Below are 14960 nucleotides of genomic sequence, written 5' to 3'. Positions count from 1 at the left end.
ATTAAGTGATTTTTATGCAGTTAAGACAATACCTGCAGTTTTTTTGAATGCCAGCCTTAAGGTGTTATAGTATAAATTGCTAAGTCACTTTTTCTTAGCCGTTTTTGATAGGTTCAAACTCTAAAAGGAAACTCCATAAAATGGTAGTCTACTGGCACCAAATGCTTTGGAGGGTGGAAAAGTAGTGAATGGAAAATAATCTCTTTAGGGATAGGATTGACTTCTCTTCCTGTCATATACAGTTTGATACAATAAAGAAAGATGTGAATGTATTGACTGGTGCTGCTTTGTCATCGTGTGGTAGAATGTTTATTTACCTAAATTCTGTAATGTGGATTATAGAAGAAGAAATTAATTTGGGTATTACATACTAAATCTTCTCCGAAATATGTTGTAGAAAGCTGATTTGCAAAGGATTTCAACTTTTCAAAACAAAAATAATAAGATAATTCATTTTATATCTTTAAGCTCCTAATGCATTTCTTTTTAATACAATTTTGAAGGCTAAACATTCGGGACAATGTGGAAATGATCAAGGTCTTTAAACAGCTGGTTGAGAAAAGCAATGCTCTTTCAGCAATGGAAGGAAAATTTCTCCAGCTTCAAGAGGTAATTGCAATTTGGTTAGTAACATTCCTTTACTCTTCTTGCATAAGCATGTGTAAATGGAAAATAAATATGCACTGTTTTTGATTCTGAGTCAGTGCTGAGTACATGAAAATGAACCACATCATACATTGCACCCAAGCTACTCCAAATGTGCAGGGTTTTTTAGTTTTAAAATTATTTTTCTTTCAGAAACGTCTAGCAGGTCTTAAAGATTTTATGTGCAAAACCATCCCAGGGAGATTGTGGAGAATGAACTGAGTTGTCTGGCTATTGAAAGAGATTCCTGATCATTTAAAGAGAGGGCTTTGACTTAAATGTACTGATTTACCAAAGAAGGGGTACCAGACCCCCCCTCGTTTTTATCAGTCTTTGATAAAGTTGGGGAGGTTTGGCTGTTTAGAGTTCTGACATTAGGACTTAACTTGTGTTAAGTTCATGGAAACTTAATTTGAGGGCTATTGCAAGTAATAGATTTTCTTTATAAAAAGAGCAGTTTTATGAAAATATTACCAGAGAATGCAACTGCTTGGTAGATTCCATATAGGTTTTAGTTATACAGCATTTTTTTGCTGCTTCCCATATGTATTTGGAGAACTGCATGTGCATACAGATAGAGGTAGTATGATAATAGCTCAGAAATGGGAGCGTTCCTGTGAGTAGGAATTCTACATGCAATAGAGCTTTATAAAGTATCCTAGCCTTATCAGGTAGAAGCACTAGATATCCTTGTAAACTCTTACTGCTGCCTGCTTCCTGTTATTTTAGCATGCTAAATAACACTTGTGCCATTAGAGTTCCGATCCTTTGTTTCCCATGTGTTTCTGCTTTTACATTTTGCTTTGCTTTGCTTCTCTCCCACCCGTTTGGTGTAATACCTACATCTTCTCTGCCAAAGCAGCTTTTCTCTTAGTAGCTCAAATCTAATTTTTCACAGGGTAAGCTACATAGAATATAAATTCCGGGAGAGACAGGTTTCACATGGCTTTTTGTGTTCTTAAATAGAAAGCGATAAGTAAACTGTTCCATTTTAAATCATATGCGACTTTTTGGTAATTTACAGCAAACGTCAAGTACTTATGCCTCTTTCTTGGCAGCAGCTGAATAGAAACACATGCCTAGGATTCAGACTGATATTTGAGGACATTGTTTATAATATTCACAGTGAAAGCTGCATTTTTGAATAGGATGAGTGTGGTTTTTGTCTTTTTTTATAGACGATAATGGATACAATGGTTTTCCCATTTCCAATCATTTGAACATTTGAAATGTGTCTACTAAATATGAATAACTGTAAAGCCCAAAATTTCTAATGTAGATGGCACATAAAGTACTTATCGACAGAGCACATTTTAGTCTTTTTTTAATGGTTATCTTGAAGATTTTTATGCCTATTTAGTTCGTTATCATTTACTTTCAGCTTCTACCAATTGAAACCCATATAATTCTTCCATGTTCATCGTTGAACTTGAGTCAGCCCAAAATGTGAAGCCACAGAATGATGAGAGCCTATAATCCTGCTCCATCTAGTGATATTGAAGATGAGCTTGCTACCAAACATTTACAAGACAGCTTTGTTGATAAAGCATTTTAATGTAGCCAGTTGAATGAAGGAACTGTGCAATCTGCTTAGAAGAACAAAAGACCCTGAAACTGTTTGGATTATATATTTGATCACCTTGGTATATATATTTGCTTTAATTACAGTCTGAACATTCAGGATTTCATGATTTGTAATAAGAAATATGCTAACTAGTGCTACTACAATTTTAAATACTATAGAGAGCTAATTCTCATCAACAATTGGTGTAACGATTTCACAACGATAACTGAGAGCAGTCTGTATTCGTTTGTGTAATATGTCTGGGAGGTATATATCCATTTTTTAAAATGAATTATTTCTAACTGACAACAATATCAAGGCATGTTTCCCAAAGAAATAAAATTTCAGACTAGAAATATTAAACTAAAAATCATCATCCAGTTGTTGCCATAACCCAAGTCTCGGGATGCTCCAGGGAGAGCGGGATAGAAAGCAGTTTGGGCATAATGGAAAAAAAGTTCTGACAGAACACTCAGATATAGAAGAATATCCAGCTAAGGAATGCATTTTGGAATAAAAAAAATAGTGAGGGTGAAGTCATGGTTCCCTTAAAGTTAATGAGGATAGTTAATCCAAAATGGTCAGGAGACTAGCAGAGACACTGAAGGATTAGAATGAAGTTGAAGCAAGGAGATTTTTCAGGAGGATATTTCTAGTGCTTTTAATGAGATTGTTCAGTAGAATAAATATGACTGTTGAATTTTTTTTTCAACTGTTTTGGAAATTGAGGAAAGAGATGAGGGTAAAATGGTCTATGAAAGGTAGCTTTGCCACGGTGATGTTTTGGGATTTTTTCTTCATATATCGTGGGTTGAAGTGACACAAGTTATTGAAATGGAAGAGAACTTCAGGAAAAAATTGAAGCTGAGAGATGGGGAAGAAAAGATGAGTTCACTTGGACAGTTGGAAAGGTCAGAGACTGTAAGGATTCTGATTTTTAGGAGAAAGGAAAGAAATTTGGAGAGAAATTAAGAGTGTAAAAGATTTTTTTTAAGGTGTCATTTTTTTGAAGTTATTGAATACAGTTCACAGAAATAGGACAGAGCAAGAGGAGCAGGAGCACTGAAGAAAGACTGTTACAAATTGATGAGTAATATACTTGATTATGTCTCTGAAATAAGAGTGACTGCTAATATTATTTATTCTCCATGATGTTTTTCTTACTGAGAAATGGGATATGAATGGCTCAAGATCAGGTTGGTGATTGGGTTTGCTGTGGGGTTTTTGTTTGTTTCTAGGACATTCAGACTTCATGTGAACGTAAACAATTTCTACAGGATTCGCATTCAGCTTCTTCATTTATCTACTTTGTAGCAATATTATATGGAAAAAATGAAGCTAACTTTTTTCTGTCTACTATCATTAAACATTATCTATACTCACACATGTGTTTGACATGAATTTTCATATAATCATTTTATTAAACAGGAGATTGGCTTTTGGACTGTTTTGTTTCAAGTCATACTTTGAATGTGATTTACATTGAAATTCTTAATGAATGAGGCTTTATTAAAGCATTGTGGAATGTAGGCAGTATAATATTAACTAATATTCTGGAAATAGAGGTTCTATCAGCATCCTCCATTTAATATTAAAATTAGTTAAATGTGCCTTAATATAATCCATTGAAGTAAATTAAAATGTAAAAGAAATCATAGGTCCCATGTTAAATTACTGCTAGCAGGGAAATAGAACTGAGTGCATTAGGATTATGAAACAATTACATATATACAATTAAGGGTTAACAGAGCTGTGGCAAACTCTGTGATTAACATAACTGTGGTCAGCATTCATTTTTGCTTGCTACTGCAGTGTTTTTTGGTCAGCATGTCTAACCACTGTAACCACAGCAAAATCTTTTAATTGCTTAACAGATGTATTTCTTGGTCGTTTTCATCATGACTGAACTGAGGGTTTAATGTTCATGAGAGCAACAAGAATGCCACCTTCTCCTGGCCATGTGTAATGAAAGTTGCTTTCAGTTACTTAGTTCAAGAGTGTCTCCTGTTGACCACACTGAGAATATATAATAAATACTGCCATGAGACACCACTGGTTGAATATGCAGTGTTGTAACATTCTACTGTGTGATTTTTCTTTTTTTTTTTTTTTCCTGGATTTTCCTTCCTTCCTTTCCATAGAACCAAAAGAACTTGAAGACCAGCCATGATGCTTTAATAGCAAAAAGTGACGAACTGAATCTACAGCTTAGAGAGGAGCGGTTAAAGTGCCTTCATCTTGAAAAAGAATTGCAATCAGTAACTATTTCAAACCGAAGGGCAGAGGAGGTGAGATTATGTTCAAGAGAGCTAGAATATGCCTTCGATAGTACACATAGATAAGGGAAAAGTTAATGATGGGATACCTTTTAATTGTGGAAATGTGAATAGGCCTTTCAAACACATTTAGAAGACTGACCTGGTAATATTTATACTTTCATCCCATTAAAAAGAAAAACGTGGGGCTGCTGCTTGCATTTCAGAGTCATGAACCACACCTGGTCCCCATGCCACATAATCACTGCACCAGTGTTTGGACAATATTTGAGGTTAAAGCATAGGATTTCATGTCAAATCTGATAATAAACAAGTGGATTGTTAACCAGAAAAAAATCATAATACTTGATTTATGATCACATATTGCTAGTTTTTTAGTATTATTTCAAGCTGATTTAATTACAGTGCAGTGTAGTATTGCATCTTACTCAGCAGTTCAAATCAGTCACTTCTATTTCTTTGTCTAGTGGCTCTCAGAAACTAGTGTCATCATTAACAGTCACCCAGATATAGGGCTAAAAATCCAGTGGTTTATTCCTCATTCTCTTGAACATATGAGGAGTAAGAGTCTGCAAACTTACTTGTTTTTTCTTACATTTTGTAGCAACTTAAATTTAGTTTTACTACCTGGTTACCCATTTTGAATGGATTTTACATGAACATAGATATTTCCTCCAAACCTTTAAACTATTCTAATGCTTGCAAGGTATATCTTCTGGGTCAAAGCATCTCATATCTTTAAAAACATATCCTCATTTAGTGAGTATTTTGAAAGCAAGGTCTTGTTCTTTCTATATGGTTAATAAAAAAATTATTTACTATACGGGAGCCATTAACTAGCTGTACTAATACTCTCAAAATGGAAATAAAAAATTTTAAAGCTATAGATTTTATTTTTTCATTTTTACATGACAGAATGTGATTAGATACTGTTATTCAACTGGGACATGTTAGCCTCAGCTTCATATAAACATCATGAAAAGGACTCTCTGGGGCAAATATAAATCCATGTGGGGAAAAAAAGTGTTATTTTGAAGTTTCTAAGAGACTTGTATAAAAAGAACAAATAAAAGCCTGCCAATGCCTACAGATGATTAACTGTCTATCCGCATTCATTGTCATTCCTTTTGTGTTGTGCATTCCTTGAAACTTTCTTCTTCATTTTAGTTACAAGAAAGAATAAATGATCTAGAAAAAGAGAAGGAACTCTTGAGAGAAAACTATGATAAGCTGTATGGCAGGTAAGTAGTAGTTTCTGTATATAAAAAACTTGATTCCTGTCCTGTTTAATAGGTCTTCATATGCATATTGTGTGTTTGTGTACACGTGTAAATATACTCATGCTACAGTTTGTCATATCAGTAAGCGTATATGGAAACTTTTGTGGTGTTCTGTCTGTATTCCATCTGTTCTGTTGAAATGGATCAGCTTCCATACTTGTTCTGATACTCTTGAAATAGTAGATTACTCCTTTTAAAAAATCTAATTAAAAAATAAGTAGAAGTCACATTACTTTGAACTTCAACACAAAAAGTTCTTATTTGAATTTCTAATAACTTTTTTTCAGGGTTACTGTTGAAAGAAATATACATCTAGGTAAACATACATTCCTTTAGGTTTATTTTATTTTAATTTGTTTTGGGAAAAGGTGTTTGAACTTTTTGTGTCAGTTCTTCCAGCACTTCTCAGTGGGTGTATGTAAAGTCTGATATTTGACATCTTCTCCAACATTTAGTTTTGGGGGGTGGTTTGTTTGTTTTGGTAATGGTTACCATTTCACTTCTACTAGTTCTGCTTGAAGCTTTGTATAGGCTCATGTGAGTTTTTACTAAGGTTCCTATATGTATATAGTTGTATAAATTGTATCAGCAGTGCTTACAATGAAAATGAAAATACATTGCCAGATATGATTCAGAAATTCTCCGGTACAGAAAAGGAGTAATTATAGTCAATTGCCACAAGCATATTAAAGGAAAAAATGACCTTCAAATGAACTTTTCCTTAATTGTGAAACCATGTGGTTTTTTTACACTGAAGAGGGTTAGAAAAGACAAATGTCCTAAAGCTAATAATTGCCTCAGAAAGTCAGTAAAATGCTTGAATTCTTTTCTCGTATCAAAATTATTTCTCCTCTTAAAGTTTGTCCAGTTTGTCAGTGTGATGTCTGTCAAAAAAATACCAATGTCTAAACACAATGCAAGTGATATCAAATGTTTAGTATTCTTACAATATTATACTTTTTGTACTTTCTACAGCGAAATGAAAAACTATATTAGTAAAACTGTGAGTACAAATAGCTTAAAATACTTTTACATAGGAGATGTAACAGTTGTGTAATCACATTATTTATTTGCATAGAGGCAGCTGGTCAGTTCTCTCTTGCTTAAGTTCATTGTTGTAGATTCCCTCCAAAGTCTGATCATGTTATAAATATTTCTGATTTTTATTTTTTTTCTCCACTATCATTATGGAGAGAAATAACTTTTACTAACAAATCAGCTTACAATCTTGGCTTGAAATTTTATGTTCTATTTAAATCATAGTGGGATAACTTAAAAAGACGTTTAACTAGATAAATTTACATATGGTTCTCTCATAACGCAGTAATCTACAACACAGCTTTTCTTTTACCTAAAATGACCTGTCTTTTCATGTACTCCCATTTAAACTTTGATTCATGTTTCATCATTCCTTGTTACTATGTAGGTAACAAGAAATTAGAAAGATAAATGGATTATTTCATTATAACTACTGTTTCATGACCAGCTTTTTCTGTTGGCCTTTTGAACAATGCAACTTTAGTTAGTACAGCTTACCTGTTGCTACCAGTGGATAAGCCAGTTTCCACAGGTGCCAGATAATTAAGAAATATTTTTTTCTCTTCTTAATGGAGGAACAGAAGCATAAACCCAAAATAACATGCTAATGCTATTTTTTTGGAAATCCATTTGAGGTTGATGGGAATTTTGCCAAAGCCAAGACTGCAGAACTGGATCTGAAAAGTTTACAAAGAACAAGTACGAATTTGTCAGTTGACTCTTATTATTTAGTCAGTATCCAAGAAAACAATTCGTTTGGATAAAAGGTTTGGAGGAATTGTTTTCATATGACCTTGTAATGCAAATCTAGCAATGCTTAAATTCTCTCCAAAGGAAATGGTGCCAGATGTGGTTGACCATTTATAGTTACCCAGATGGCTCCAACTCCAGTGAAATACAGTAAATGTGAAAGAAATTCCACATGAATTCAAGTAAAAGTAATCTTAAAATTCAAAAGAAGAAAACGACAGAAGTGGACTCAATTCAAACTGACATAAACATTAGCATTATGTAGGGTTGGATAAAACCTGTCTTCTAAAATGTTCTTCATTGAAACATCTAAATTCTGAATTACCATCATAGTATGTGTTGATAATTTTTCTGCCAGCGTAGTCTTTTGAAAAACTGAAATAATGTTGTAGCTACATCTTCATATGAAGTAATTGTACCTAAAGATAACTAGTTATCATGGTCATTATAACTTGAAAACTTATTCAAAAGTTTGAAAACTAAGGGTATTTGATATCTTTTCTTGCTAAGATTTATTCTTTCCTTATGGGAGCCAATCAGACTTTGAGGAGTGGTAAGTCTAAGCAATTGTAGAACACACTGTGTCTCTTCTGTACATATGCAGTATTACAGAAATGATTGTGGGTTCGGTGCCTTATATTTGCTGCGTATGATCTTCAGAATTATAGCAGAGTGAAGTGTCTATTACTGTAGGACTTAAAAGCACTGCTTAAGTTCATGGATGCTGTAAAAGATGCTCTATCACACTGAAAGATGGTATATGCCTAGAGATCTGTGTAAATAGGTGAGATAGATATAGTATGAGAAAAAGATAAAATACAGAGAGAGAACTGTTTCTATGAAGATCACAAATCAAGAATATAAACTCTCACCATATACTTTAGAGTCTACAAATCATGCTGTAATATTTTTTTCTTTAATTTTAAGGTCATTCTTCAAATGCATTGGATATAAATGCTCTTAAATGTGCTCAGAACCACTTTATGTAGTCATAGCCATCAAAACAGGCAGTTCTCTTTCAGTTGGCATGTACGGTCTGCAAAGTTATGTGGGCTGTCCCTTCTGTGATATTTCTTTCTTTGTATTTTTTTGTTGAGCCTTTTGTTACGTAGATTTCTGGGAGAAATAGATTGATAAATAGATAGCTGTCAGAAGATCTTTTTTTATACATTTATATATGTAAAATATAACTTTTTTTTAACTGGTGAGCTTCACCAAGATGAAGAGTTGAGGAACTGACTCTTTTTTAAAAAAACCCTGTAATTTCTGATTGTTCATAGAATATAAAAGTGAATAAACGGGTTTATGGTTGGTTAAGATGAAGGACAATTTTCCAGTCAATAAGAATGCAAGTATTGAATAATAATAACATGAAGACCATAGTACTCACTGTCTAAATTACATAAAAGCACATTGCATTGTTTTATCTTTTTACCTACTGTGAATTATACTGTAAATTATATAATGTACTTAATTTTGTTTCAATTTGGGTTACACATTTTGTTGTGGTGTCCATGCAATTCTTATTGCACGTAGATTGGTAGTTTACAAGTAAATGATGTGTTACAGGCAAAATAGTTATTCTAATTTCAGTGCTCACCTCTGGTTTTTATTTAAAGTAGGAGAAATATTACTTTATATGTGCTTCTTAATCAGTATCAGAATTGTTGTTTTACAGTATGAGAAAACTGTTGTCACTTTGTGGTCAACATTTCTTTGAACAGGCAACTGAGTTTAGGCTCTGTATGTTTCACAAATTTAAAAGAAATCAGGTGGGTGATCCCAGTTCTCTGCATTAAGAGGTTTTGTATGCGGAAAGAATGGTTTTGTCAGTTGTCAGTTGCTGAGGTTTGGAGTTGTGGATTACTCTGGGATATGCATCTGAATTCCTTTTCTAGTCCCACAAATGTTGCCTGCTGCCAACTTTTCTGACTTTGGAGCTCTAAATTAAGGCCAGTTCCTTTGCTCATCCCACAAACTCTTTCATGTTTTTTAACCGCAGCCTGAGAAAGGCGCCTTGGTTTCAACAGCAGCAGACCAGCATATGTTTACTTAATTCCTAAGACATGATGACAGTGGTCTCTGTGCCACTAAAAGCTTTTTTCTTTATTATCCTCTGTTGAAGCTGATTTCTAAAAGTTTTTCACATGCCACATGTTTTATTGCAGTGTCTTCAGTATGACCCATGAACAGCAATGGAAATTAAAGGAACAGCAACTGAAACTGCAAATTTCTAAACTAGAGGCTACCATCGAATCTGATTTAGCATACAAAAATGAAATCCTTGACAAGATCAAAGTAGAAAGAGGTATATTTCTAAAATAACTACAGTTTTCTCATGATGTGAGATTCTCCTGTGTTGGAGTTCAGGTATATTGCCCAGAAAAGTGTAGTTTCTGGTTTTGGTGATTTCAGAGCTGCCTTTTAAGTGTACATTTGAGCAATATGCTTAAGTTATGACTAGCTATTAAGTACAAAAATTGACCCAATGCAGGTTATGTGCTGAATGAGGATCAGATAACTCCAGCTGCATTTCTCTTGCGTTACTATTTACTCATTCTGTATTTCTTCTCTCCTCTACACTGAAAATTCTTATAGAAAAGAGGACCATCTGACAGTCCCTCTCAAATTATAAACCACTATTCTAATTTTATTTGCTGTACAAAGTTACATGAAGCCTGTATAGGCCCTTGAAGATGCTTATTTGTCTTCAACTTTGTGAATTCAGATTTTTTTAATATTTTCAATATGCATTCATTTTCCACTATGTGCATTTACAATAATATAGTTTTCTTCTAATCTGTTGAACAGATTATTTCATAGGTGTTCTTCCCATGCTCTAGGAGAAATTCTCAGTGAATCTTTAAGACCTTACAGTCTTCTCTTTTTTTTTTTATCCTCAATACTGTGATATGCTGTGTCAACATAAAGTATACAAAACAAGAGCACAGGCAGGAAGTAAGCTAAAGATTTTTAGAGTTGATTCTTCAAATGTGTATTTTTAAAAGGTGTTTTTCTGTGAACAATCTAATGGAATGAAGTGAGCCAACTTGTTGTGAATTCTTCTTATGATTACGGCTCAAGTTCGGCATGTGCTTACCATTAAGATTCTGAGTAGCTCTGCTGACTTCAAATACAAGATTAAATATTTAAACATTTTATTTGGCCATGGCAAGTGTTTGCAAAATTAGCCTTAAGTGATACTAAAATAAATAAGATGCCTTGAGCTACAATAAGATGAAGTTATGACATATTGACAGTTAGAGACAGTTGTTAATGACAGTTTGATTATGCAGTGCAAAATGTGAAGTGATATTAAGAGCATGAAAATGTTCTAGGTTGTACTATTATTTGGTTAAGTTGAATGTGGAAAATCAGGCAACACCTTCCATCTTCTATCCTATCAGTGGACATTACGTTTAAGTGGCAAGTCTTTACCACCCCTTCCCTATATTGGTACTTAATAGCTTGTTGTAGTTTTACACCAGATCACCAGGTTACTATGCTTTCAATTTCTATTGAATTGAACTTGCTGCAGCTTGAGTAGATGTTGTAAAACCCTATGTTACAACACCCAAGGACTGTGTATCTAGGATTTTATTATGGCTTCTTGTCTTTGACAAAACTTTGGTAGTATAAGTTTCTTCAATTACGTACTTTAGAGTATCTGCCTTTGCTGCATGTCCCTTTTTTAAGTTCAGCAGGAGAACTGAAGGACTGTTTGTTTTAACCTACTGCCTGGAACTACTGTAGAAATAGTGTCTTGTTTACCCTTTCTATTTTGGCATATGAATCTTTTTTCAAAACTTCTTTCCCAGGACTAAGAAATGTTAAAGTAAATGAAGTCTTGAAAATTTTTAATGCTACAGGAGAGTAACATCATCTTGTCTTTTTCCATGTCCTCCTTCAGTATTTCTCTTTTAGAGTGATTATGTAATTTGGATATGAACTTTTTAGTAGTATTTTTCTGTCCATAAAGTCATAATGTGTTTTGTAATACTTAAATACATTTAGACGGAAATCAGAATAATTTATTTCACATTGTGACTACATTTGCCCTTTTTTTATAGAATGTTGTATTTGCAGATGCTTTATCACCCTTCCCCTTGCCCCATTTCCCTTAGTCATTTATTCTAGTGTTTCTCATCTTTTCAATATCTCCCAGATTCTCAGCCAGAAATTGCAATAGCTGTTTGGTTCATGTGCATTCTATCTTCCTGACAGTGTTGTTTCAAGCAAGTCTCAAAAGCTTGAGATAAGCTAATACAAAATCTTAAGTTGAAACAGTTAATATAGCAAGGATTGGTGTCACTTATCTCAAAAATTCATACAGTGTATGTCTTTACCTGGTAATATTTATGTCAAAATCACTTTTGTTTTTCATTAATGTAATCTCATGCCTTTGCTGCATTTGTTGTTCATGGTTGTAGTACTGTTTTACACAGAGTACGCTATTTACTAACTGCAGGTTTTTTGTGGTTGTCTTAATGGACAAATATTTATCCTGTGTCAGTAAAAACTGACCTGTGAAATATACAAGTGAAAATTACATTTCACTCCCTAAATATTGTTCTTCTGTCCATAAAACTGTCCCAAGAAAATCAGCATAAATACAGTTCCAGTTTTATTCCATGGGCTAACAAAGAAGACAGTTCTGTTGCCCGAAATTGGACCTAGACAAATAGAGGGTTTGGCAAGGAAGAGGGGGAGGATAGATCTTCTACATGATGGTAGGTAGATTATGGGATAGTAAGCAAAATAGGTGTCAGTTGTCTTGGAAGCGTGTACTTTCTATTTACTGGGAAAGACAGTGACGGTTTTCTTCTCCCCTGCTACCTGGTTGATACTGGTTGGTCTATAAGAACTCCTTCTGTGAATTTTTGTAGGAGGTGAACAAATGTGGAGGCTTTTTCTGATTAAGATTCTAATTATTTTCACATTTGTGAATATGTACATGTATGTAATGTGGAAGTCACCAGTGCAAGTTTATTCAAATTCTGATTTTGAATGGGATGCTTATATTGGCATAATATGTTGTACAATATTGGCACAATATTTTGATTACAGCTGAGAAAAATATTATTGCATGGTCCCTTAAGTGTTTTGTAAGGGCCTTATCAACACAGAGGGCTATCTGCAACTCCATAGTCTGCTTCCACTCATGGCTCTGTAGCCTTTCACGCAAGCTGCTGTGGCAGTGTTTTCCAGAGCCTCCAGGGCAGTGTTTTTCTCTCTTTCTTGTGCTGTTACTGTCATAGCCTTGCTAGTGAAAACCCTGATATTGTGATTATGAGTTCTTGGGGGATGTGGTCACCAGTGGTGTGAGAATTGCCTCTTCTCTCCCCCTTCTTCTTCCCCTTCAGTTGCAGGTTTTGGGTTAAATTAGGGGAAGCAAGCTAAACAGCATCCAGCATGCAGCATCAACCCCAATCCAAGTGTGCTCCAATTAGTGCTGATAGTATTGTAAGTGGAAACAACCAATAGAGAGTTTGAGTGGCTCCTGATGAAAAACAGTATATTTGGATATGGATATGGGAAAACTGAGTGGCAGGACCCTCCTGTCACTTCTGTTCCCTAAAGGCTATTGCAGAGGTATTCCCTTTCCTCCTGCCTCTTCCCCTGCATGTCTTGAATTTTTCTTGTTGGTTGGGATCATAGAAACAGCCTGTTGAGAATCTGGAGAGGCAACATGGACAGTGCTAAGATAAACTGAGCTGTGCTATTGACAGATTGTCCCATTTTGGTTCAAGAAACTGTTGAAACTGCCTCAGTTTGAGCAAAAGCTGTTTCTATATAGCATTTAGAGTTTTGTTGTTAACTTACTAAGCAGCAAGTGTGAATGAATATTAAAAATGAGTACAAAAATTTCACTGGGGTACACATTAGCAAAAGAATGGACTGGACTTGTGGCTCTTGTCAGAAAATTCATGACAATGAGATGGAAGTACTTGAGGAGGGATATCTTGTCTCCTTATACCTGGAAAAAGTGCCAATTCAAATCTTGGTTTATATTGTAGGGAAAAGAAACAACATCAGCATGAGGGGCCCTTTTTCTCTGTGGGAACCTTCCCAACAGATATAGGTCTTCCGGCTATATTAAGTGGCAGAGTCCAGAAGACTCAATTGCTGATAAGTGTTTCACCATCTTTTATGAAGGCCTGCCTTCTCTGCCCATGCACAAGGTTTATTTTAATTGTTCTCTTATTTGCTTTCTCATTTTTAGCAGTTAGTGTTTCTAATTATATTTTCTTCTCAATTGCACAAATGTGTTACATTTTCCTCATAACTGCAGAGAATTAAAACCTTACTGGTGATTATGGTTTGAATTGAAAGTGACTCTTGTGGAGTCCCAACACATGTATGAGTCAGGCTACTGTGTATAGGAGCAATGGAGCACATGATTCATTTTTAGTGGAGATGTCATTTAATATATAAACTCTACAAAATTAAAACTAACCTGATGTCAATTTTTGAAACATTTCAAAACCCTTGAGACTAGCATCTCAGCCACCTGTTTCCTGCTGAGTTCAAGCCTCTAAACTGAAAAGCCATTCTGTAAAAATAGCTAAGTTGTGCATCATGCCCTGAGGGTCAACAGAAAAGATTCCAGCGTTATAAAGATATTGTGGACTATTTTGTTGAAAGCAGTAAGAATATATTCTCAACTAAGTATGTAATGTTTTACCAGTCAGCTCCCACGAGTGCAGATGGGAATTACAAAGGCTAATGCTTGCACGTCAGGTTGACAGTTAACATGTATATCATTCTGACCTAAAATATGCATTCATAGTATCTAAGTACATGGTGTGAGAATATAACTTTGGGACTTTCAGAAATAAAACAAGAAAAAAATGGAAGGAGAAAATACATTATCAACAGAATAAGAAGTTTGTCCAGGGGAGGAGAGAGAGAGTACTTTTGTTCCTTAGAGACCTCAGTGATTTTGAGAAAAGCTTGCTTTTAAAACTTTTCAATGTGAAAGAAGGGATGTTGTTATAACTAAATTATTTTGCCTAATCCTAAAGTTTTTTCTTACATCTTATTGAGAAATCCTTGTGGACGTAGCTATGCATTAGTGGGTATTTGTGTAAAATCTGTGTAACCTTCTACTGATAAGTTGAATGGTGTTTAGTCATTCAGATTGACAACAAGTTTTATGTTCTCTCTATTCCGCTTTTCCCTCCCTCCCCTCAAAACAGAAAGCTGTACTTAGTTGGGCATATCTTCCTATTTAGAAATACACAAAGTGTCGATACACAAAGCTGTAGGTTCCCTTTTAATGAAAGTAGGAATGGTTTGCTTTTTTTAATCTGTACACCTATACCAGATCAAAGAGGAGTAGTTTTCTGTCCTTGTCTTTCTGTTTTTTAATACTGAAGACTTCTCTATACAAAATAAATTAATTTC

General features: G+C 34.5%; 1 protein-coding gene across 15 annotated transcripts in view; it reads left to right on the top strand.

Annotated features, from left to right (window-relative positions):
* RPGRIP1L (RPGRIP1 like) overlaps positions 1-14960 on the top strand; it is an 80927-nt gene that overhangs the window by 18628 nt on the left and 47339 nt on the right. For 14 of the 15 annotated variants that reach the window (XM_074839982.1, XM_074839983.1, XM_074839979.1 and 11 more), the window contains 4 exons: positions 504-609; positions 4351-4497; positions 5653-5726; positions 9722-9861. In XM_074839982.1, coding sequence (XP_074696083.1) covers positions 504-609; positions 4351-4497; positions 5653-5726; positions 9722-9861 — 467 coding nt within the window. Of the gene's footprint in view, positions 1-503; positions 624-4350; positions 4498-5652; positions 5727-9721; positions 9862-14960 lie in introns of those variants that run through there. The other variant, XM_074839986.1, reaches the window with a different exon arrangement.

The sequence above is a fragment of the Strix aluco genome, chromosome 14, assembly GCF_031877795.1.
Source record: "Strix aluco isolate bStrAlu1 chromosome 14, bStrAlu1.hap1, whole genome shotgun sequence".
NCBI classification, from domain to species: domain Eukaryota; kingdom Metazoa; phylum Chordata; class Aves; order Strigiformes; family Strigidae; genus Strix; species Strix aluco.
This window is presented reverse-complemented; position numbering and strand designations above follow the sequence as displayed.